Source organism: Alligator mississippiensis, chromosome 4 (genome assembly GCF_030867095.1).
Source record: "Alligator mississippiensis isolate rAllMis1 chromosome 4, rAllMis1, whole genome shotgun sequence".
NCBI lineage: Eukaryota > Metazoa > Chordata > Crocodylia > Alligatoridae > Alligator > Alligator mississippiensis.
Genome location: NC_081827.1, coordinates 140,483,225 through 140,509,867, shown reverse-complemented (window position 1 = coordinate 140,509,867; position 26,643 = coordinate 140,483,225). Strand labels below are relative to the sequence as shown.

Here is a 26,643-nt window from a genome sequence, read left to right as displayed (position 1 = left end):
AAATGGGTTCAAATAAAAGCTGAAACATGTTATTTAATCCTACTTTATCTTAGGGAAGGGAATTTTCCATCAGAACAATTTTCTAATGGAAAATAGATTTCTGCAAAGCTGACATTTGAGCAGGGGGGAAAAATCTAGAATTCTGCTGAACATGTTCCGTTCTCTGTCAAGAAAATAAAAATGCAATATTTTGGTTTGGGTCCAATTGACTCCAATAGAAAAATATTACCCTGCTGTTGGCAAAATGCTTGGTTTCTAATCCAGTGAAACACAAGGTAAACTATATTTCCTGACCAACATGCTGCTTACAGGAGTTGTAGTTTGGGCCTCCCTGGCCTCTCTCTCCTGTAAGCCAGAATCCCCAGAGGACATGACCCATTAGGCAATAAGGATTTCCTCCTGTGGTTGTGAGTTACAGGATTTTGGATGCTTCATGGGTCACATAGTCTATGCAAGTAGCCTGACCTATAGTAGAAAATGGGGGAATTTCCCAGGAGGAAGAAATTAAAAATTCACTGCTCTGCTATCAAGGTACTTTTGACAAAGTTTATAAAACATTAGGAACAACTGAGAGGCATTGCAATAAATGGTTAATGAGATCAGTACATAGTCCAATGGGGGCATAAGTTGCTTATAACCATCAATGACAGCTGTTACTCATGATCCTCTAAGCACCTAGCACAGTGGCCAACATTTTGGCAGGCATGCCACACATTAGCTGTACACCCTCCCCAAGTGCCACTCCTTTTCTGCTGGGCAATATGCTGTTCTGCTTTCTGTTCCCTGCTCTGTGGACCCAGCCAATCTGCTGCTCTGCTTTCTGATTCTTACTGTGTCCCCTCCCCTATCTGCCACATGCCACACACAGAAGCTGCCCATGCCATTTGTGGCACATGTGCTGCAGGTTGACCACCCCGACCTAGCACATATTTTAGATATATGTAACATGCTTCTGGTTCTCTTTTATAACTTTTTTGGCAACCTATTATAAACCATTTAGAAATGGAAACTTTATCTGAAGTTTCATCTTGTAAGCTTTGAAACATAGTTCTTCATTTCTATCAAACTTGAGCAGGACTGCAGTAATCTTCACTTTGTTCATGAACAACACATTATAATTTGTGCACAAGCAGTCATCTCTTAGCTTCAGAGTTCTATGTCCTAGTTCTCAGATTTCATTTTCTTCTCAGATTTGTATTATTACAACATTTTTAACAGAGCACTTGCTTTTGACAGTTTCATAAATGACAAATTAACTAAAATAAAATGAATAACAGAGACCATTCTGTTGCACGTGAGCTTTGTTTGTTAATTTTCCCCTAATTCACAAATTTCAGAGATTCACAATGTCCCCCGCATGTTATTTCCACTTAATATGTTTCTTCTGCACATATGAAAATACTAATCTCCAACAGTTTCCTCCTGCAAATGTAATGGTTGGTATCCACATCTTTTGGAAAGACTGGTATAATGAGAAAAACAGCCAATACTGCTGCAATAGGGCTAGTTCAGAGCTATAAGAATAGTTCTCCGATCAAAGTCCAAAAGCTGGCCAGTACAGAGGATGAGACAGAGAGAGACATAGGGCTGGAAAGGACTTCCAGAGGTCATCTAGTCCAACCCGCTGCCTGAGGCAGGATCGTCCCTATCCAAACCATCCTACACAATCCATAATCTAAAATATGCATAAGACTACCATCAACCCTGACACAACACAAAACATAATACCATAACCTGTCACAGCCAATGTTCTGCTTCTATAAAAGATTGTCAACTTATGCTCAAGAGATCCTGGGTAAAGGGTCATGTCCCCTGCTGCAGAAGACAGCAAAAACCCTCACAGTCCATACCAATCTGACCATAGGGTAACATTCCTTCCTGACTCTAATTATGGTGATTGTTCTAACCCTGAGCAGAGGGACAAGACCTTCTAGCCAGGAACCATTGGCTTTGCTCCTACCAGGAACATTGGCAAACCCCAGTCAAAATCTCCAGCCTTGGCTGTAGCCAACACTCAATGCCTCTGACGGAGGCTTAAAAACACCCTGAAAGAAGGTGCAGTGATCTGAGAGCCCCCATGGGATGGGGGCTGCAGGGTTTGGCATCCAGTAGATTCTACCACCTTCTATTATGCAAGCTTTGTAACAAAGATAAAATTGCACAGGATCCTATGGAAAATGAAGATTAGAGCCTGGCAGTAATTGGCTGTCAAGAGAAGAATGTCAGAAGCTCAGATAATAGAAGACATCTACTGGATGGACTCGGGAACTCTATGTGAGGTTGTGGACTGGGGCACAGGAGAACTGGGTTCTATGCCAGACTCTGCCACTGGCCTACTGAGTGACACCAGATAAGTCACTTGTCCTCCCCATGTCTCAATTTCCCCACCTGTAAAATTGAGATGATAATGCCAGGGTGCTGCACTTGGGCAGTAGTAACCAGCAGCACACTTATAAGATGGGAAACTCCCTTCTTGAGAGCATGGAGGCAGAAAGGGATCTTGGAGTCATCATTGACTCCAAGATGAACATGTGCCGACAATGCGACCTTATCGTGCATCCACAGGTGCATCTCAAATAGGCCCAAGGAGGTGATCCTCCCCCTCTACGCGACACTGGTCAGGCCACAGCTGGAGTACTGTGTCCAGTTCTGGGCACCCCACTTCAAGAGGAATGTGGACAACATTGAGAGGGTCCAGAGGTGGGCCACCCGCATGATCCAGGGACAGCAGGGCAGACCCTACAATGAGAGGCTACGGGACCTGAACCTGTTCAGCCTTCACAAGAGAAGGCTGAGGGGGGACCTGGTGACCATCTATAAACTCACTGGGGGGGACCAGAAGGGTTTGGGGGAGACCTTGTTTCCCCTAGCGCCCCCCAGGATAACAAGGAATAATGGCCACAAGTTGTTGGAGAGTAGGTTTAGATTAGACATCGGTAAGAACTACTTCACAGTCAGGGCGGCTAGGATCTGGAACCAACTTTCAAGGGAAGTGGTTTTGGTTCCTACCCTGGGGGTCTTTAAGAAGAGGCTTGATGCCTACCTGACTGGGGTCATTTGAGCCCAGTTTTCCTCCTGCCCAGGGTAGGGGGTCAGACCTGAAAATCTACAAGGTCCCTTCCGACCCTACTTCTATGATTCTATGATCGCCCAAGTAAAATGCTTTGAAATCCTCTAGCCAGAACCCACAACACACCTGTGTGCTGCAGCCCCCCCATGCCATGGTGTCTCTCAGCAACACTGCACCTTCTTTCTGAGTGGTTTATAAAGAGAGGGGGAGGGCCCAGCACAGGCACTATCCTAACCACCCACGCTTACAAGAGTGGAGGAGCCAGCCAGTCTGCAGCCCCTATCAAGTTAGCAGGCCTTCCTGGAATGGGCACCTATGGACATGGCGACGCCTTGGAGCACTGCTGAAGGGCAACACTCAGGGGCAACATTCACTTTGCTGTTGCCCTTCAGTAGTAAAGGAGGTGAAGAGAGAGGAGTTTCCCAGGAGGACTAGTGGGGCAGCAATTGTCTTACCCAGGTCAGAATGAGCAGGAGGGAGATATGGTAGTGGGAAGGAAATGTTCTCAGAGGCACAGGGGAAGACATTTGGTGTCTATTCTCCAATCCATCTCCGCTACCTTGAGGTATGTAGGGGTCACAACCAGTGGAGACCCTGATCCATTGCTGGTACTGCTTATTGCAAGGTCAGCACTTAATAAAACATCCAACATCTTTTTATCTTATTCAGGACAAGGCTGCTGATGTTCTGATGTTGCATGTATAACAGACTTGGCTGGATGAGGCATCTGGGCCACTGTTTACGCAGATGGTGCCAGCTGGGCACAGAGTGGAGGCATTCTGTAAAGGAAATCTGGCTTGTAGAAGGTATCCAGTATTTAATTTGTTCAACATGGATTACCTACATTGTGCTTGAAGCTAAGGATAGAGTGGGGATTCTGTTGATTTGTCACCACCCTGTTACACAATGGATCCCTGCCAAAGCTAGCGGAGCTGATCTTGGAAGTGTTGAGGACTCTCAGACTTATTGTCTTGGGTGACTTCAACATACATGCCAAGGCTGGCTCTTCAGGATTCTTGTGGGACTTTATGGAAGCCACATCAACTGTAGAAGTATCCCAGATAATCATTGGGCTAACGTACAAGGCAGTATATACCTTGGGCTTCATGTTTTGCTCCAGCCTGGAAACAGGGGCTCCAATTATTAGGGGCACTGTCAAGAAATGTTGTCATACTTGGACCATTACCTTCTAAAGACACAGGTCCCTGTCCCACAATGCTTCCATCTGGGAAGTGATCTCATGATTTGGGTGGGGGTATAGGACCAGTCAGATTGGTTCATCCCCAGAGACTCATGGAACTAATGTGTAACAGGGGGCCTACTTGGGCCGATCTCCATGGCCTGCCCACCTGTTCTTGGGCCAACCACCTGCTTTCTCCCCCGCCACGCCTTGATGTTCATTGATTAATTGATGTCAATTAAGCGGGAGGCTACCCATTTTGCTGCCCTGATACCAGGGGGCGCTCTCTGTGGCTCCTTTCCTCCCCTATACCACAGCCCAAGCCTCGCAGATGGCATCTTGATGTTCACATAATCACCGGCCCCCACACTGGGCCCCAGAATCCTCCTAACAGGACCCCTCCATGATCCCTCCACTCAGGTGGCCTCTCTGCCTTCATTCAGGCTACCTAGCCCCCTGAAACTATTTTCCCCTCTCAGGTGTGGTCTTCCCCCAGGACCTCTGGCTACCAGCCCTGGCCCACCTCCAGGCCAGTCAGGACCTCAGGCCCCCGGCCCCCGGCCTTTTGACCGTCTTGGTCCTGACCCCAGCATGGGCCTGTCAAGGGTACTCTTTTGTTCAGGTCGGGTCTCTAGCCCCTCACTCCCTCCAGGGGTCTGCCCTCTGGGCCCTTCACAAAAGGGTTACCCACCCGGTGGTGGGGGCTAGGGGTTAAGGCGCCCTGACCCACTTTTCACTGGGGTGGTAACTGGTCTGGCATTTCCTGGGGGCTCCCGCACCACTGAGCGCCCCACCAGGCCACCCACTCCTGACAGGGTGCAGTTTTAGGTCATGCCCAGGACCAGGAGCCTCCTTTCCTCCCCTACAGCTCCTCCCTTACCTCCAGATGTAGATCTGCAGCCCTCCGGCCAGGCGATGTTGTTGCCTGGCCTCCAGCAGCCAAACTGCCCTGTTTATATAGACAGCCCCTGACTCAAAATGGCTGCTCTCATCAGGTACCTGGTGGCTGCCAGCACCAGGACCTTAAAGTGGCAAGCACACACAGTGCCCTGCCACATAATGGGATTCCAGAAATCTCTGAGTTTCCCACTAAACTTGATGGCTACTCTGTCAATGGCCAGGTCAAGCTGTGGAATAGCACACTGACTTCAGCCACAGCCACAGGCACTTAGGTATCCACTCCCACCACTGCAGTGGCATAGATCCATCTGGTATATGGGGGGAGCTGAGCCACCTGAAGAGGGAGGGTTGGGGATTACAATTCAGGTGACTTTTAACCTGTGCTGAAGACAATCAATCACAGCACAGGACCTTTCTAAAGGATTATGTTGTGGCAGTCAGTACCATAACCTGGGATGGGTGATTGGGCCACCAACCCCAGCCTGGGGCACTAATTTAGGAGGGGCACCAGAATTGTCCCCCACCCCCAAAGAACCTAAGCCCTGACAGCAGAAGCAACCCATGGCATTGCTTTTGTATGGACATTGTGTTGCTGCTAGGAAAGACAGCTGGAGCGGGGGTGGGGGGGACACCACGCTGTGGCTGCAGCAGCAGCAGCCAGGGATGTTTTGAGTCCCTGGTGTTCTCTCTATCTCCCTGCTTTCAGAACCCTTGCCCCTCCAGAGCTCAGCAGTGCCTCCCTGCCCCTCCTGCACTCCCACAAGATTTGCCAGTACACAAAGCCTTCTCGTTATGCCTCTGGTGGTGGTGGTAGTGGCAGTGGCAGTAGTAGTAGCAGCAAAAAGATGTTTCTGCTCCACTGTCATTGCAAAGAGCTTTCCAGCAGAACTGATCCATGCTGCAAATGCCCTGGGAAATCTGAGTTTACATCCACCTGGAAACCAAGTCATCTACAGTGTGATGAGACTGCCACCTACTTTGTAGACAAAAGTGCTCATATCTGGCACATCTTGGGAACCACCCATTTAGCTATACAGTCAGAATTTGGGGTTGGGAAGTTCTGTCTTGTTCAGTTTACAGGGATCAGTTTCAATGGTTGTCACGCACTGGTGCTGAGAATGTGTTTTAGGGGTATGCAGATGACCAGTTGGAAATTGGCCCCATGCCTGTCCTGTTTTGTAAAAACCAGCTGAGGGAGACTGGGGCCATTGTTGGCAGGGGTTGGCAATGCTTCCCTCTAGGAAAGAAGGAAGGAAGGAAGGAAGGAAGGAAGGAAGGAAGGAAGGAAGGAAGGAAGGAAGGAAGGAAGGAAGGAAGGAAACCAGACATTCTCAAATATGTAGTTGTCTGGCCCCTACTCCAAAACATTTCTTTACATTGAATCTCCAGTCAGCTACCATCCTGTTTCTAACCCTTTTTTGGTGAAAGTCTCTGAATGGGTGGCCATCAACAGCTCCAGGGGCACCATTGGATTCCTGGAACCCTCTCAGTTCAGTTTTCAACCCACTTATACAATTAGGGACTATACTTGTGGCCTTGGTCAACTATCTTCACCTGGGGATCAACAGGGAAAATTGTATGCTTTTGATCTCATCAAATCTTTCAGCAGCTTTTGATACAGTTGTTCATGAGGCAGTGATAAAGCATTTACATGACCTAGTGGTTACTGACCATTCAAATTGGTTCTGCTCTTTCCCAGCAGGGTGGTCCCAGAGGGTGGTGATGGGCACATACTCATCATCTCCTCAGGACATTTCCTGTGGGGTCCCCTTGGGTTCCATCCTGTGATCCCCCTTGCTGAATATGTACCTGAGGCCACTAAGCAAGATCACACCAAGATTTGGAGCAAGATGCCATCAGTTTGTTGATGACACCAAGTTCTACCTATCCATTTCATCTGACCCTGGCAGCCAGTAGCTTTCTTGGAACAATTCAAATAGCTGATTTTTACCTATAAACCTTAAGCAGCCTGGGGTCTGTGTTCCATAAGAAGCCACCTCCTCCCTTATGTTCCATTGCAATCTCTAAGGCAGCCAGACATAAATATATTCAAGTTGCATATTGGTGTGATTATTTAACGGCTGTGTTGCATGGTAATTTTGGGCAGCTCCTGGAGCTCTTAACCCCTGGACTGTCCACTTATTAACACCTGAAACTAGTCTGAAGCACTTGGGCGGCATGGTAGAAACCTGGAATGGGAGGTGTGGGATTCTCACCTTACAGTCCTTCAGGCTCCTGCTGGCCTGAATGTATGACTGCTCCAAACTCAAGCTAGCACTAACACTGGTCAATATTTGTGCAACTCACAGTGTAAGGTATAACAAGGCCCTAAGTGTGAATGGGAATCCCACCTTCTTAAAACACAGTATAATCTGCTTCCCAGTGGGGAACTAACTCGCAATGTTTTCACGGGGCATAGGAGCCAGGAAGGGTATAATCTTATCCCATCAGTACCAAATATGAGCCCTTAATCATCATGACATTAAAGGCAGCATACATTTCAACTGGGCATATTCCTCCACCTGTAACTCTACCACTAGATAGAAGCCAACTGAGTCAAAAGACCACTCACAAGCTGAAAGTTAAACATCTGCTTAAGGTCTTTACTACATCAAAGCCTACATATAGGGTGTGTCTACACATTGCCATACAGTGACGCTAGTACTACACCTTGTTTTACTACTTGCTTGGGGGAAATACTAAAACACGGTGCAGTAGCCACCCATACCGCAGTGTAGGGGTGACGCAGGGTTAAATTCACCAGCTACGTCACCATAGCAGCATGCTATATCTGGGTAGTCCACCACTACAGCGACATAGCAGCAATCACGTGTAGACCCCTGTGATTGTTACATCACGACAGCATGCCATATGTCAACGCAACATGTCACTACGTCACTGTAGGATAATGTATAGACATGCCCAGAGAGTAGCAGAGGCAGTACTACAGTGGCCCTCATGAACAGAACAAGGATAAAAACATTCAAGTTAAATAGGGCTACTACTTACTGATATCAGACTTTCTAATAAATGCCTTAATAAAGCTTTTCATTTCCTCAAATTCTGATACTCCAACAGAGGCACTTCCATCCAGAAGAAACATGACATCCATTGGTTTATGGCACAGACCTAAAAAGAAAATAAAAACGCTACTTGTTATTATGGAAGACAGCCAGACCAAATGTTTGCTGAACTGTCTCACCAGGAAGACAAAAACATGACAAGAGAGCTGAACTATGGAAAATCTGTAAGGCAATGCACATCTAATGCAAGCAATAACCTTCTCCATTTCCAAATGTATTGGGCTGCATACTCAAGGAGACATGTGGGTAGTTTTGTGTACAATTCAGCAGAAGATCATACTTCTACTGACTTCAGAAATTCCTTTGTGCTCCAAGCCCTCAGGTAAGATGCATCAAGATCATTCCTGAACCCAAGAAAAATCTGGTGTTTTACTTTTTACTTCACAAAAAAATTCATAGTGGAACAACGAAACCTCTAAAAGCAAGGAGCAGGAAGAAGCAATTTTTAATCTCAAAGGACCAGATAGAAGAAAAGCCCACATCCTTTTCCTCTTCTATCACCAGCCAGTCCAAGAAGCATCATGTTCCACTGACTGTCTTGGAATCGATGAATCTAGAATTTATTAAGCTAAAGGATACTAAGGATTTCTATTTAAAATTGAGTTTAATCTTGTGAATCGTGTGTAGTTGTTTGCATATCTAACAGTGTTAATATCGCATGCACCATGCAGTAACATTAAAAGAAATCTCAGAGTGCCCCAGTTGAGAATCATCGAGCTAAAGTATATGGTCTGCAACTTGGCATTTAGGTATGATGAGGAAGATATATCCCAAAATTACCTGAAGTTGGTGGCTTTGGCATATATTTACCAGAACAGCATGTTTTCAACACTAAGTCGGGAACTTTTGGAATAAGATTGTTGTAACTTGTTATGATTATTGGATTGTCTGGCTGACTGATCTTCTTAAGCTCCTCAATGTTTGCATTGGGGACAATACCGATGGGGGTAACCTTTATGCTTTTGGGAACACGGGTGATGACATCAGTGGAAGGGTTTGAAGTCACCATGTATACCAAACGAGGTGCTTGATCTCTAGCCCCATTGTCTGAGATAAATGTGTGACGAGAGACATAGTTGAGAGCATTTCCAGTGTTGGTGGCTCCACCTCCTTGGTATGGTATCTGCCGCACTTTCTCAATAATGTGTTGTTTTGATTGTATTTCACTGAAGGAGTACTCCACAGTGACAGAATGTGAGTACTGAATAATGGTAATATGAATCTTGTTTTGTCCTATGTCCATTCTTTGCACTAGTTGTTCAATGAACTGCTTGCTTATGTTGAAGTTCCTCTCTCCGACTTTTTCAGATCCTTCCACAATAAAAGCTACATCAAGTATAGTGAAAACAGGATTTGTAGTAAAGGACATACCTGCTCTTGTAACCCCTGACTCCACACTGGGTACTGTCACTTTAGTTTCAGGAGGCGGAGTTATAATGATCTTTGCGACTGTAGGTGGTAATGAAACAGTTTCTTCACGCACAAGACCACATAGGTAATCAATTATGATCTCCTTGTTATCCTTTAACTCCAGTACATTGTTCATTATGAAAGCCTTGTTCTCTGGTGACTGACTTTCAATTAGGTTGATTTGCTCCCTACTAATGTGTGGTCCAAGTCCTATTGGTATTACCGTAATTTTTTCCTTCCTCAAATGCTTGAACATAGAGCCAACGTTTCCTGGAGATTTGCTTGCTGTAAACAACATAGCGATTCTAGCAGCATTTGTCCTTGGTGCCTTTTTAAATACATGGTAAATAACATATTTAAGCACTTCAGGAATAGAAGCAACATTTCCACCTGCGTATTTTATATTTTTGACCATTCTCCTCATTAGATATGGTGGTTTAATTTCTTTGAGCCCAAGATATATGTTGGAGGCAGTGGTGTACACCAGAACAGACACTCGGATTTTCTTCTGTGAAATGTGGAGTTTTTTCATCATGCCACTTGTGAAATCCTTCAGCACTTCAAAGTCCTGTTCTGAGAGTTTGTTGGAGCCATCTAGTAGGAGGGCTAGGTCCATCATTTTGCTGCAGGAGTATTCAACTGGCCCTATTTCCATCTCATCTGGAGGTAGAGGCGTTGGCGTTGGTGTTGGCCTTTCTTCCACCTCTCCTGGCTCGCAGGCATGACATGTTAGGTTCTTTCCTTCACAAAGGCTGCAAAGGACACACCAAAAACTCACGTTAAAATAAACTTTTTGAGAATAACCCTTCACCCCCAATTTAAAAAAACCCAGAAACAGAGTAATACACACTTCAACACAAGCATGTTATTTACCATGCCTGACTAGAGCAATGAACCATTCATCTTCTATGAATTCATCCATTCTACCATTCATCCATGCTAATTTCTGCCATGATCCCTGCTCACCAAATAATGCAAGTCTTCCTAATGCATCTTATGTTTGGTTTGCATGCTTTGGCTAGATCTTCATTAGGAAAAAAGTTGTGTTCTTAATTTGAGCTAGCCTAATTGATTTAATTCATTCATGTTAAAATCCTAGAGAAACAAGGTAGTATACAGTTTTCTGTATTACAACAGCTTTATATGTTGAGTTAAAGACTGCAAGAAAAGACTAGAGCTTACCTAACCTTTTGATCTGTAACTAGCATAATCTTACTTCTATTTATTTTATTTCTCTCTATGGGCATGAGCAGCTGCATCAGTTATGCTCCCTTAAAGAGAGATGGGGCATGTAGAGGGAAGGGAGAGCCCTTAACTGCATTCTCTTGATCCTCTGTAAAATGTTTGGCATGTTCACTCTACCCCATGATAAATGAAAGCTAAACTATAATTTACCCCCAAAAGGAACAGGAGTTTAATTATGGTCATTTAGTGTCTACTTATGGTGGAACAGAGTAAACAAAACCATTACAGCAAATCAGTTTAACACATAGTATGTCCCCACCTTCATTCAAACTGAAATAATTGTTTCTTCTGCCCCTAGCCCTTTACATATTGTCTTTTTTCTGCTCTTTTGACTTTAGCTTCTAATGTGTTCCCTGTCTCTATTTTATTTAATCCTGTTTTTTCCCCAGTTCCAATTATTTTCTCCGTTTCTTGTCTTTCCCTTCTCCTCTGCCCTGTCTTACCTTTTTCCTTGTCTCTCTCCTTTCTTCTACCCCTCCACCTACTCTCCAGGGGTACATTCCCACTTTCTCTCCCTTGTAAGATCTTATACTTCCTTTCTACTCTTTATATCAGTCTGCATCTTTCCCTTATTTCCCCATTCACTTTTCCCTCTTTCTCATGAGATTTTCCATTTCTCTCCCTTTCCCAAATCTTCATTCTTTCAGAAGCTGGTTTGTGGTCTGTTTTTAACAGGCCCAATTCTGCCCCCCCGTGCAATACTCTTGCCTTCAATGCAGTTGAACAAATATAACCATTTAGTACTTAGCAAACAATTCTGTTGATGTTGCATCTTAAAGAATGGATTGCAGCTTGTTCTCTCCGCTGCTCTACCACTGTAGAGTTAATAAAAGTGAGGAGCAGTAAACAGTTTCATCACTAAGAAGAGTAGGGTGCTCTGAATATACACATCAAGTAGGCTTGGTAAAGTAAGAAGGTGTCATTTTCTCAGATCAAAACTGCCCTTTAAATGCGGCATCCAAACTCAGGTTCTCCCAAAGCTATATTCTTCGACATTTATTTCAGCTTCTTCTTAATTGAGGAATGCACGACTACTTTTGGCATTTAATGTATCATAACCTACATGATTTATTATTTTAATCCTAATGTGAATGAGATTCTTCTACTTTCCAATTTCCTTTGGATAGTTGCTATAAAATTCATTTTTGTACAATATTTTCTATTGTTTGTACAGATGGTGTAGGCATCTAAATTAGGTGAGAGCTATGTGCAAAGATGTTTCCCTAGTGAGGTAAGTTTTCATAGTGTTCGGAAATCTTATGTGAGCAGTGGTCAGCATATCAACATTTAAGACAAATTATTATTGAGGATTACGAAAATTAGGAACTAGGGTTATGGAGACTCATTTTTGACCTTTGGATGGAATTCAGGGCTTGTCATTTACATTATTTTTTAACAAATAAATTACTTAATTGATCAGCCAAAGAGATCCAGTTCTATGGAGCTTAAAACAGAGTTAGTTGCTTCTGGCAGTAGGCCAGAAATTCAAAGCACATACCCCATCTGCACTGCCCTGAACATTTGAAGCCAAAGTTTTAGTTTAAGGTAACAACTGCTGTAGATATATATCCACTTCTATTAACATGATGGAAAACTCCTGAATTCACAGAACTATGGTAAACTAGGGAAAGTATCCATTAGAAGCATAGGGGCATCTGAAGAATATCAAAATTATGGCCCCTACATATCTACATTAATGACTACGTACTTAGCCTCACAAAAATAAAGACAGACCCTACCTCACAGCAGTTAAGGACCTATACAATGCTTTACTGCCAAGTATACCCTATTGACTTCATTATACTTGGATGTAGATGCTTGCTGGCTATAAGATACTGTGTGCAGATCTTAGAGAAATTACTTTTCCAATGATGGTACATCACCTTCCAGCTACCAGGAGTCTTGATTTGTTCTAGGCTGATCACATATTGAGATCCCATACTCCATACAGGCTTTTGAAGTCCTAATACAATCTTCTAATACCCTTACTCATGTTGAATCACACCTTATTTAAAAATATGTGGAACAAGTGAAGTCAATGGGACCACCTGAAGAGTAGCACTGCTTATTTCAAATGAGCCTGAGGCAATCAGATACCTTACTTTGATTGAATTTCAATAGGATTTGTTCCCGGACTCCTTTATTATCTCTCAGTGCCAATCTCAGTTTAAAGTACCATGATTATCAAAATGAATAAGAAGAGTATCAGGACCTGACCCACAATACTGTATTCAAAACTAAATCCAAAGCATATACATGGGAATGTACTTCAGCTGTGTCCTCATAAATGAATTCCAGATGTGTTGGATAAAAATCTCTACTTTACCAAGACTGACAGCGTTCCAGATCATCTTTGTTCAAAAATATCTTCTTCCCGTGGGAGATCCTGGACCCTTCTAATATGCACACAGGACAGTCTTGGGGATCAATACACCTCTGGGATAGTTCATCAAGTATTTTCCCTGTTTCAGAACACAGAAACGTTACCAACTGTGATTTTCATAAGTTGCAATGCACATGTTAAGCCAACTACTGCATTTAGCCACTTCAAAAAGGTGACAAGATTGATAATATTTGCATTGGACTGAAAGCTTCAGAACATTCTCTTCATATCAAACTGCCTGTGAATTTGACATTGGGCAAATATTTATAGTCTTCCATAGCATCTAAAGAGAGATGTTCAAAATATGTAAACCAGTTAATTAGATATAGTAGCACATGCTACATAGAGGGTAAGCATATTTTTAGACTGAAAAAAAATCAAGTGTACCAAAGGAAAATGGCATTTACCCTTTTACAGCTTCGTTTTCATTTTTCCCAACCCCTTTGGTTATTTTTTTTTACCACATCCTTGCAAGCTCTGTGTCTTTATCCATCATTATGTCCCTACCCTAACCTCTCATGTTACATATAACTTAAAGCATTTCTCACCCTAGCAGCAAAGTCTCAAACACCATAACTGATATTCTCACAAAATTATACCTAGAGTATAGTGCTCTCACTTCTCCCCAGTATAGTAGTTTTGCTGCTTTCTGGAATTCTTTCTCCTCCTCTTTCTCGTATAGCTCTGTCTTTCTGAGACATTTATTATTCTGAATTTTATCTCTCGTGTTGGTTTCTGCTTATGCTGTTTTCCCTTGTCCTCATTTCCTCTCTGTCTTCCTCCTCTTTGTTCTCCCATGCCTTCACTGATTTGTGCTCCCTTCTCCATCCTTTCTAAACATTTGTCCATAGTGAATAGAGACAAGAGGAAGGGCCCCATCTCTACTTCTGCCTGCGGTGACTTTTCTACACCTTGCATTTTTGCATAAAATAGGTAAAAACAGCAGTAAAACAGATACTGTCTCAATGGGGTGGGGGACAGAACCCTGACTCTCCTCCTTTATCAGGCAGTCTCCATCTCACTATGTCAACCTCCCTCTAGCCCCACATATTGTCCCCTCCTGGCTGCCCAGTGGGTCATCTTCAAGAAAAGTGCTGAAGAATCCCTCTGGGCAATTCCCCATCCATGGCCCGGTGGTTATAGCATGCTGCTGGAGAGTAGAAGATGCAAAAAAAAAGTTAAACCCTACTGGGGGCACAGGGGGCTAGAACATCCATCCTGCACTTTCTGGGCATATATCCTAACTTCTGGGCCTTTGGTCTAAAGATTGACAGCCTTTTTTCTCACAGCTACTAGTTGTGTTTTTTCTCTGACCACATTTTGGGGAATTTACACACAATTACACACCTACCCAGGGAATCCTGTTCTATCACACAGGTTTGAACAGAGCCTTCTAAGCACATTCAGAAGGGTAAGCATAGCTGCACAAGTGGAAACAGGATCTAAAATCTGCATAAATATCAACAATGGCACTTACACAACTACACTTGGATGCATAAGGAACATTAAGGGCATCAAGAAGAGGCAGAATGTGGCCTGTAGTGTATGCTATCACTGTTGACACCAAAAAATAGAATGTAGTCACTAGTATACTGTACAATGACATCCTAGCTTATTGCATACTAACTTTCCCCTTAAGACAAGCCTTAGCCCTCCTCCTATCTTTACCCTCCCACTCTTTATTCCATCCCCCCATAATGTTTCTCCTGTCCCTGCTCATAACATTTCCCTCCCTTTCCTATACCTTCCCCATTCCCTGCCTCCAAGTCCTCAGAGCACTAAAGGGGAGGCTATACAATGATACCACTGAGTGATGAGAACTGATGGTAATGCCAACGGACTGCTTAAAGAAGAAAGTGGGTTTACCAGGAGGGCAGTGTACATGGCATCCTTCTACACATCTCAGAGGGCACTCCACAGGCTCCAAGTGCTGGCACGTTGCAGAGCAGGCAGGTCCACAGCTGTTATATCGCCATTCACACTGATACTCTAACTCTTGCTTATTCATGTGCTCACAGCTTTGTGCTATGCAGTAAAAAGAATCAATTTTAGGAAAGGCATTGACAGTTCCCAGGGCCAAGACATTGGATTTGGAGTCATTTATAGATCTATAATATAATGATCTGTATGTAATAGGCCTGCTATAGCTACCATATTTTCTTGCATGCCACAAACTCCCAAATAAGACGCAACTTATTTTTGAAGGCATAGTGAAGAAAAAAGATTTTTCTAGAATCATGGCTGAATCCTGACCACAGGGGATTCTGACCACATAACAAAATCCTGACTGTTGCTGCTTAACCAGAATCTGTAGTTTTAACCTTGTCACAGCCACTACTAAATTGACAGCAGCTTTTGGCTACTCAGCCAAAGCTACTCCCAATTCAGTAGCATCTGTGAAGGGGTTAAAACCACATGATATGAAAACTGCACTCCAGACCTCCCTCCTTGGCTGAGAGAAGACAGCCCCTACAACCATTACAGCATCTCTCTGCTTCAATTCAAGCTCAGAAACCAGCTTCCCCGCTTAAGACATGCACCCCAGTTTTGGAGAGCTGATTTTTGAGGGGAATGTGCACATGGTATATAAATAAATATGGTATGTTGCATCTGGTGATATCATTTTAGTACATTAAAAGTTCGCCCCATGTTCATTCTTTTTATTTATAAGTCCCCAAACCTTCTGTATAATAACAACACTTGCTTTGCTTAGAAATAACTGCTAGAAACTTTCTTTTTTAATTTAGCAGAAATTGAGAGCAAGTATTTCCATTTCTTATTTCAGGTTTGCATTTCCATGGCCATCATACCTCCTTCATGAAAGTAATGGTCACCAGCACTTTTCAAGGTGTGATCTAAAACATACATGGAGGTGGTAACCCATACAGTGGTAACCTACTGAAGAAGACATCACCCTACACTGTTGAGTTCTTACCCAAACCTGTTCCCATTAAAATTAACATCAGACCTTTACAACACTGAGCACTGGACTGAATTTATGGGTATGCCACAAGAACGATTAAGCAATTTAACACTTGCGTGTCTTTGTTTTTCCTGGCAGGCACAATTCCTGCCAACTCATGCCCAGTTTTTCTTCTCTTTCAAGTACTTACGACACAGAGTTGGTGATCTCCATTGTACAACTGCTCCTTTTTGTGCACAGATATGAGCATAGGCCGCTATTGCATCACAGAAGCAAGCACAGTCCCCGATAGACTCGCAAGTGCATGTATCATAAATGCAGATATCAACATATGACTCAGGATTCACCTAAAGGGAGAGTTACACAGTGTGAACTCATTTCACATCTCTCCTTACAATAGGAACACTCCCTTATGATTTTCTCAGTTTTTCTTTTTTGTTTTTCACTTAAATCCATAAAAAGAATTTTCAATGTCAACAGCAATACAATCACACCCAAATTCATGAAGTGCCATGAAATTTCAAGCAAACTCTAGTTTATTCCCACCACTGAGTGCTTCCTTTAAAGAAGCACGTCTAAACATTTTGGGCCTGAATCCTATTTATGCCAGGATCCTTCCGCACCTCCCTAGTGATATGAAGGACTTTTACAGTGGATACAAATTGCACTCAAATAGAACAGCACAAGGGGGCCTTAGTGTAAAATGAGAAGCAACTCTTTTAATTAAAAGTAAAATGTTTCTATTTTGTTCTGGGTTTTTTTTTCAACTGGGGGCTCTGTTTCAGAACTAGATTGTTCCTGGTATCTACTAATTCACAGAGTAAATATTATACCAATGAAGGGTTGAAGAAAAATTTGGCTCCTAACATCAATACTTTTCATACTGCTAGTTTTGACATTGGAGAAAAAGTACTTAAAAAGCCTGGTTCACAGTTCAGTGAAGTCACCTGCCTTGCTTTCCAGGGTTTTGGATCAGGGCCAAGTATTATCCTTCATGATATCAAAGGACTGCCAGGAAGCAAATCTGAATTAAGCTTCCAATTAATGCATTAAATCAAGTGAGTCAAAAAAAAACAGGATAGTGCAAATGTTATAATCCTACTACATAATCATAGGTATACCCTTCTAGAACCCTGGGCAGTCCTCATAGAAAAGGAAAATGTGAGACAAATCACAAAACACTTACCAATTTTCTGCATTCATTGAAGACATCACTAGTCAATATGCTGCATGAATTTTCCACCATCACCTGCTTTTCTAGGTTGTTATTGCACAGTGGAGAAATCAGTGTCTGCCCCTGGTTAAACTTAATGTTATAGGAAAGAAGCAGACATAGTCACATGCCTTAGGACACACCAAGACTTTTTCTTTCTGAACACATGCATAAGAAAAGTTATTCACACTAGTCATTTTTCATGACATATAACTTATTTATTGCAGAAACAAGGTGGGTTTTTTTTGGTGGACCAGATATATAGTTGGGAGAGATATTAGGTAAGTTTTCAGGCATAAAGGGAGAAGGGTACTTTGTGCCTAAGAGCTTGTCTAACATCTCTCCCAACAATGCAGTTGGTACAATAAAAGATATCACCAAAATCCTTGCTTCTTGCATATTATCTGGACTATCATGGCTACAAGAACACTCCAACTGTACAACTTAAGTAGATTCTCCTACTATATTCAGCACTGGTGAGGCCCACCTGGAGTCCTGTATCCAGTTTTGGGCCCCTCACTTCCAGAAAGATGTGGACAAATTAGAAAGAGTCCAGGGAAGCAATGTAGGAGGAGGCTGTAAGAACTAGGATTAATTGGTTTAAACAAGAGAAGACCGGGGGAGGGATTGAGTAACAGTCTTCAAATACCTGAAGACTGGTTGTATGAAAGATGAAGATATACTCTTCTCCATGGCAGCAGGGGATGGGACAAGAAGCAGTGGTCTTAAATTTCAGTAAGGGAAAATTAGGTTTGATATTAAGAAGAATTTTTGTCACTGTGACAGCAATTACGCACTGGAACAGGCTCTCTAGTGAGGCTGGAGATGGAATCTCCATCTCTGGACAGTCCTCAGAGTAGATTAAACAGACCCTTGATTGGGATGGTTTAGCCAGGGACCATCCTCCTTTGAGCAGGGGGTGGACTAGATGACGTCTTGGGGTCCCTTCCAACCCTATGATTCTGTAACTCTCTGGCATGAGATCTGGCACTGATGCAAGCCCACCATCAATGGAAACACAGCATCACTGCTGACTAAAGACCGCTCAGCCTCTCCCCACTATTTTCCCCCTCAATTCAGTGAAGAACAAAGGTATGCTCATGCTCTGGAAAATACCTATTGCTGACCTTTTTCCTCCTAAGCTAGAACAGTGACATACTGGCCAGATTTGGCACAGATGACAAGAAAATTTCACTTGCTTCCTCCTCATCAGTGGGAGTATGATACAAAAGAGAGCATTTAACAGAGGGCAATGTGCTGGGTAGATCATGCCTATAATCAGTCCCAGGCCTTCTTGATAATCAACCGCAGTCCTCTCACTGTGATGTGTCAATAAAAGCATTAATTCAATTTTTTTCACTCCATTATATCTCCTTATAGCCAAGGGCTTCTGTGCCCTGAGCAGTGAGTAAAACACTACTTATCAGTAACTACCACCTGCTTGAATGGGCTGCCTTGTGCTGTCTCCATAAATAAAACTGACCTGAATCCCACCCTTCCTTAATGTACAGTGCACACTTGTAGCACTTTAAAGCAGTAAGAGAGTTTTTCCTTCTGCCTGGCTGAGTTATGTGGTAATCTTGCTGTTGCTTCTCCATACTAGAGACCACAGTGGTGATGTGGTAGTGTGAGTGGCTGCTACAATAACCTGAAGCATATGGTGACAGCACAGCTGAAAAACTGGAAAAGGCTTTGGTGCAAATCAAATAAAGTTAAAACATGATTTTTATTTACAAAATAAAATAAAAAAACCCTTAAAATTATTTTTGGTTGGCCTCAAACACATTATGACCTGAAATTAAATGGTTAAATAACTAATACCATTTTTGAAACCACCTGTTTATTTTGTTAAGTGCAAGTATTTTTTAAAGCAAAAGTGCTATTTCCAAACAAAATGTTTCATTTGAAAAAATGTATGTACTTCCAATATTCTCCAAAAAGATGCCAAAACAAACTGTTGGGTGCTTTAAAAATGTTTACCCCGTTTGTTTGTTTTTTGTCTATAGTTGTTTAGTCATTTTGGCTCTAATTCACTGATAATTTTGGATGGTCTAAAACTCCATTTTTCAGCAAATTCATTAGTCATTAAAAAAAAAAGATAACCTAGCTCGGAATGTGACAGTATAAAACTGAATGAGGGCTGCTGCATCGCTGTCAGCTTCTATTGTGCACTAAACACTAATCTCTAACTGCCTCCAGCCTTATCTTGCTTGTTACTCTGGACTGTTGCTGATGTCAGCTTGAAGAATCACAAGCACCAAAACCATCACTGAGGTACCTGGGGGTGCCTATACATGAGCAGCGAGGCTGCTCCAATGCACTGTAATTACAGCACATCAGAGCTGTGTTCAGAGTACAGGAGATGCAACCACTGCTGCAGGAGAAAAAAAAGAGAGTCAACGTGTGGCAGGGAAAAAAAGGAAGGAGCAGGGAAAAAAATTAGAATGCAGAGCTATACAGACCTCCAGGGTGTGTCAGGAAAACAGACCTATATACAGACCTATAAAGCATGTTTCTTTGACACGAGTCAAAATAAGTTTCTATTGCCTACCCTGTTTCACATAAAAATACTGCTGCTTTGAAACAAGGGGGAACGGAGAAAAAATAAATGGTGTAGACCAAGACAGTCAGAAGGCAGGGTAAATATGCACCTTTATAGACTAACTAAGTAAAGTTCACTTCATCACAAGCTGTGAAAGGATATGAAGAAAGCAGAGTACAAGAAGGAAAGAGAAAATAGAATACACAAGAGAAGTGGGGAGATAGAGAGAGAGAGAGGACAAGATACAGGGAGTGGGGCAGTAAAGGAAAGATAAGCAAATGAGCAGGAAACGCATAGGAAGGAAGGGGGCCACAAAAGCTAATCCAGGTAATGAGATAAGAATCTATAGTCCCTGTTTAAACCAGACTTAATACAGTCCAGTTTGTGGGTGATTTCTTGTTCCACAGTTTTCTGTTCAAACTGTTTTTTATTGTCCCCCCTGCCCTCAAGAACAGCAATCCTGAGATCAGCAAGAGTGTCCAGGGAGGTTGAAATGTTCTACCACAGGCTTTTGTGTCTTTCTGCAGCTGATGTTACATTGGTGGTCATTCATTCTTACAGAAAGAGATCACCCTGTCTGTCCAATGTAGACCGCAGAAAGACATTGAGAGTAGGTGATGGAGTACATGACATGGGTTGAGTGGCAGGTGAATGAATCTTGGATGATGTTCTCATTATTAGGTGCAGTGATGATGTGGTCTGCATTGATGTGGGGACACAGCAAGCATTTGGGTCCATTGCAAGGCCTGGTGCCTTGGTGAGGATGAGAGTTTCTTAGCCAACTTGAGGTTGGGGGGGGCTGTCTGTAAGCCAGAGGACTACCCAAAGACTGTCCCAAAGACTGTTCCCAAAGACTACCTTGAGATGGCCATCCTTTTCCAGGAGGGGTTGGAGGTCATTTATGATGGACACTTTTACATGTGCTTCGGGGGTCAAGAGGAGAGGGAGATGCACTTTAATTAAAGCAGCTCCAAGAGCCACTCTAATTAAAGTGCTGCGTTGCCTTGTGTATCAGCATCCCCATGCTTTAAAATGGCAGCAGGAGCACTTGAACTAAAGCTCATTCAGCGAGATTTAGTTCAAGTGCTTTCACTGCCATTTTTAAGTGCGGGGATGCTGATAAATGAGATGCAGGAGGCTGCTGGAGTGCGGTGATTACCACACTCTGGGTGGACCTGGGCCCAGCTTGCCTATGCATTAATCCTCCTATGTGTCCAGACTCCATGCTTGTGTACAGGGACCTGATGTACCTTAGGTGCTCAAGCTGGGGGCTGTAAGTGACAACCAGAGGAATTTTGTTGTCCTTTTCCTGGGGTTGGTATTGTAGCAGGTCAGAGCAAGGTCTGAGTCTGGCATCATTGATTTGATTGGCTACAGTTTGGGGTTTGTATTGCAATTGTACGAATTCCAGCTCTAGATCCTTAAAGTGTTCATCCTTGGCAGTGTGGTCAGATCCAGTTGCAACATAGAGCTTGGCTGTAGACTATGGATCTACAATGGATCAATGGATCAATGATGTGCTTAGGATGAAAGCTGGTGATGTGAAGGTAGCTATGGCAATTAGTAGGCTTTTGATACAATGTGGTGGCAATGTGGCCACAGCAAACCTACACTGTAGCGTGAAGCAAATGAATCTGTTGTGTGCAGTACTCCAGAGTGGTTTTGGTGGAGGGGTAGAAGTTGTTAGCCTCAGTGAAATTTCTCTAGAGATTCCTTCCCATGTGTCCATATTACGAAGATGTCATTGATGTACCTGAGGTATCTCAGGAGATAAGAGGACAGCTGCAGATTACACAAACTTCAAGGTGTCATAAAAACATTGGTATACTGGGGTGGTGAGGGAGGCATGCATGTCCCCATGACAGTGCCATTCGTTGGTAGGTATAGGGCATCCACAAACCTGAAATAGTTGTTTGAGGACAAAGCGGGAGAGTTAAATGAAAACAGAAGTTCCTCATCAGGGATAATAATCCTTATAGCTTATAATCCATCCTTATGAGGGATGTTGGTGTACAGAGATGGGACACCCATAGTAGCTGATATAATGTTTACTGGATGCTTGTCAATGAAGCCCAGTTTAAAAAAGCTGTGGTGTCTTTCAAGTAGCTGGTAGCTCCATAGGATAGACTTAACAGCCAGAAACTCCTTCTGTAAAGGTGGCAATGCCAGAGGTAATGGGGCATCCTGGGTTGCTTGGTCTGTGGATGTTGGGTAATAAGTAAAAGTCACCTGGTCTGAGTTTCTGGGAGATGGAAACAGTAATCCTGTCCAGTGTTTCCAGAGCTTAAAGAGTTTATTTAGTTCCTCCTGGTGTTATGCTGCAGGGTCCTCTGCCAGGAGCTGGTAAAACTCTGTGTTAGAAAGTTGACTGTCAGCTTCTTGTATATATATGCCGTCTATATTTTATTACCCTGTTGTATTATAATGTTTGGGTTGTTTTTAAGGCTGAGCATGGGTCACTATTTTGCAAAACTGAGGTCATAGTGTAGAGGTTATTTCCCACAGTGGAAAAATAAATCTCAGGCAAAAGGGAACAGGAAAGAGGATGGAGAAAGTAACCAGTAAGCTAGGGCTTGGTAGGGGGGAAATAGAAGCTACCAATGTGCACAGGAGACATAACAGCAGGGTAGAGGGTGAACTGAGTTGGGTTGTGCCCACAGGGAAATACATGTTTTGAGAAGAGAGGGGCTGAGGTGAAAAAAAACAACATGGCAACTTTAAAGTTGGCAAAACTTGAAGAATGCCTACTATTAGTTTGTGCTGGGAAACAACCCAAGAAATCACATTCTTTCTTCATCTGATTTCAACTTAATCCTTTCACCTTTATAACTTTTCCTACTGCAGAATCCAGGCACTGTAAAGACCCTGTTACTAAAACTCATACTCTTGTATGGCACTTTATTGTAGCGTAGGTACTTCTAGTGCAACCCAGCTCAAAGATGGGGGATCATCCATGAATAAACCATCTTAGAGAAGCATCTGTCTAAGGTATTCTTAAAACCAATGGAAACAACCCTGATGCACAACTATCAGACAATTCCCAAGGCATCAAAGACATTCTTTATCTTGCCACAGGTACAGCAGAGGGACAAGGGTGCTGTCAATGTCCTGCCACAGCAAGCACAGGAGAATTAACTGTTGATATCCTAAATATACCTTAATAGATCTTCCTCTTTGTACCCCATCTCCGACAACCAAAAGAGGGAAGAAAAAAAAATTAATGCTACTATAAGAATTTAGGAGGGATTATGAACTTTAAAATGATAAGAAAGAAATGTAGCAAGCACAAGTACAAGTACTTACGCTTGTAATGATCAGGCTGTAAGTTTTGAATGATGAGAGTTTGGATCCAAAAACGCATATATTTATCTGAACTTCTCTTGTCTGAAAATTTAAAAATCTTAGGAGATCAGACTCCAAAATGAGATTTCCAGTCATACCTGGATCTCCAGCAACTTGACTGGCAAGCCATGAGCCCTACAATTTGGGTAGTTTCAAATTTGTTTAAACCTAGGCAGAACAGAAGACTTGGAATGTGAAATAAATTAATTGAACTTTTATCAGACCTCAGAAAAGATTCCAGCTTGGCATAAATTCTGAAAAAGGGGTTAGTAGTTTCTACTTTTTTTCTGCTAAAACTGTTCACCCAGCCCTAACTGAGGTAAGTTGTGTTAGTAATCAGATTTCACAGTTCATTCACAATCACCTTTTTGACATTGGCACAGTGTGGATTAACTTTCCAGGAATTCCCAAAGTCAACTGGATCTACTTCAAGATGATTATTGCTGCTGGTCAAGTCATTGTTTTGGATTCCATCAAAATTTCCACATAGACCACACACTCGATCCTTGCATGGAAAGAAACACAAGAGCATAAATCTTCCATTTTTAGACTACCTGGTGTTCTGTTAAGAAGCCTTTATTCTAGCGCTCTAATGGCACAAGACTTAAGGCTAATCCATGCCTCAAGTTGCACTATGGTGTGCAGAGGCACAGAAAGATTTTAGACCCCATTCCTACATAAGGAAAAGAGGAAGTATTGTTTGTCTCCCAGGTTTCCAAGGAGCAAGTGAGGGAAGCTGGCTAGTACTGCCTGTTCTGATTGAGTATAGTAGAAGAGTGTCTGGGTGAGTCACAGGTTTAGCTATGAAGCCATTTCTCCTCCAGCGCCTGGGTGTGATTGCTTTGGGGAACACTCACAAAGCCTGCTTTATGCTGCATTGCCCACTGCCCTCAGAAGAAATTCTCCTTTGCAATCTTCTTCAAAGGCACATCATCTCTGGACACTGCATTGCTCTTCTTTCCCACCTCTTATATAGTTCATCCAAGAGAGAGCCAGAACTAACCCTTAATGATGAGCCACTGGATTAAAAATAGCGGCCCACAGAAGTAAATTCTCTTTTTGTTCCCCAGCAAATGACTAATGCTCCACATTACTTTATTAAATTGTCTACATAAGAAATATTTACTTTCTTCCTTGATCCCCAAAAGAGAGATTTGTCCAGGTGTATTCTTTAGTGAAATGCCCCAACAGGATACCTAACTTGAGTATGTGAGAAGGAGAGAAAAAAAAGTACTTACTTGGAAATCTTCTGTCAGGATGACTGAGATTCCCATGGCCAGATCCCAGGAGACAGAGATATCTTTGCCCAATAAGAGGATGTAATAACGTCCAGACTTCAGGACTTCAAAACCAGTTTCATCTGTAGGAGGTGTCTTAACATTTACCTAAACAAGAAAATTATCGTATACTAGCAATGGCTGTCACATTTTCTGACAGATCACTAACTTCTTTCAGTCCTGCATGTATGAAAGGCACTTTTCAAAGTGCTTTGTTGCCTCGAGCAAGCTGTTCAGTAAAGCATGCTGCTACCTCTCTGGAGCCCCCTACAAGATTACAACATGTGATGCACACCCTATAGAGTACAGGCTCAGCTCTCCCACAGAGAAACCTTCCTGAGGATGAACAGTTCCCTTAAACTTGTAGACTGGTGCAGGGAATGGAGACGAAAGTGCATATCAAAGTTCTGGATGAGATAGCATCTCAGAAAAGGACTTCCATTGGTCCTGAGAACAGATGAACCAAGGAATTGCCACCATGTAGAAATCAGCACCAGTAATTGATTTGCCAAGGATGACTAGATCTGTTCACTCAGGCCAACTCATGACCAATGAAACAAATGATAGAAATTAAATGTCCGCTTTCCTTTTTAAAACCATGACAATCATCAGGATGCCTGAGCCACTGGTAACAAAAGAAATGTACCACATTCATTATATACTTAGCATTTGGACTCAGCTGTGTAAGATTTTCTTCTACAACCATATAAAAAGGCAGCCCCACCAAGAGGCAGTCTCCTGAGGGATTAGTTTTTGCATCAGTTGATTTTTCCATCACTTACACTTCCCCTGCATTCTCTAGCCAGTTTTCTGTTTGGGGCCTCTTTGTTTCCATTTGTCTGCAATTTTGTGGCCTCCAGCTACTAGGAAGGTGAAAGCTTAAATTTAAATGTTTCCTTTCATACCATATTCCCCTGTCAATGGGAACCCTAATAGGATTATTAGCCACATGTCATGAGGAAGGTCTGGAATGACTTTTCTTTTAAGCGCCGCTAAAGCATTAACTTAAATTACTTGATTTGGGGGCAAAGAGGCAAGATTCCTCCAAAATGGATCTAAACAAGGCTTAAAATAAGGAAGGAGGAAGGGGACAGAAATCCTAAAAGTAGAGACACCCCTCCTCCCCTCAGCTTGACAAAGCCAGGCTTCTCCTTGGCTATACCCATCAGCTGGTGCACAAACAACTCCCCATTCTGTTCATAGATTTCATAGACATCAGGGCTGGAAGGGACCTTGTAAGATCACTGAGTCCAGCCCCCTGCCCCAGGGCCAGAAAGTCAGCTCGGATCACAGGATCCCAGCAAGATAAGCATCCAAATGTTTCTTAAAAGTGTCCAGAGTAGGTGCTTGCATCACCTCTGGGGGGAAATCTGTTCAGGCCTTGGGGCCTTGGACAGTAAAGAAGTTTTTACTTATGTACAGCCTAAAACAGTCTTGCAGGAGTTGGTGACTTTTGGACCTTGTAATCCCTTGGGGTGCTCTGGGGAACAGGCATTTCCCCCAGATCCTGATGCACTACCCTTATGTACTTATAGGCTGCCACCAAGTCACCCTGAGCCTGTGATTCTCCAGGCTGAAAAGTCCCATAACTCATGGCCTGTCTTCATAAGGCCTGTTCTTTTGCCCTCTGATCATGCGCGTGGCTCTCCTCTGGATTAGTTCAGACATGTCACAATAAAAAAGCATTTATATGCTGTGAAGGTTCACTCCAGCAGCCCACCAGGATCTCATGAAAAGGGATGTGACAAACTTCTCTTGAAATACTAAACTTTGGAAAGGCAGGGGATGTAGAAAAAAGAAGTGAGAGCCAATAAAAAGACACAAAAGCAAGGGCATAAATGTGCTTGGATTCAGCAGATAAAGCTACTTAGCTAGCTCATAAAAGAAGTATACATATCACTAAATGAAGCAGGAAACAAAAAGGCAGGAGGAGCAAATTAGCATAGTTAAATGACAAGATCAAATAGTTTATTTGTAGCAAGCAGGAATCTTTAATAAAATAGCAACCTGGCCCAAACCAAACTAAGGCAGACCTTTCTTTCCTTAAATTGATTCTCCACAGAATACTGAATCAA

General features: G+C 42.9%; 1 protein-coding gene across 3 annotated transcripts in view; it reads right to left on the bottom strand.

Annotated features, from left to right (window-relative positions):
• Positions 1-26,643, bottom strand: part of VWF (von Willebrand factor) — a 203,144-nt gene that overhangs the window by 94,095 nt on the left and 82,406 nt on the right. For 2 of the 3 annotated variants that reach the window (XM_006266925.4, XM_019482200.2), the window contains exons 22-29: positions 24,530-24,676; positions 23,656-23,796; positions 17,381-17,500; positions 16,385-16,541; positions 15,138-15,296; positions 13,215-13,350; positions 9,014-10,395; positions 8,160-8,279 (exon numbers count right to left, since the gene is read on the bottom strand). In XM_006266925.4, the coding sequence (XP_006266987.3) occupies positions 8,160-8,279; positions 9,014-10,395; positions 13,215-13,350; positions 15,138-15,296; positions 16,385-16,541; positions 17,381-17,500; positions 23,656-23,796; positions 24,530-24,676 (2,362 nt within the window). The remainder of the gene's footprint in view (positions 1-8,159; positions 8,280-9,013; positions 10,396-13,214; positions 13,351-15,137; positions 15,297-16,384; positions 16,542-17,380; positions 17,501-23,655; positions 23,797-24,529; positions 24,677-26,643) is intronic. The other variant, XM_014606374.3, reaches the window with a different exon arrangement.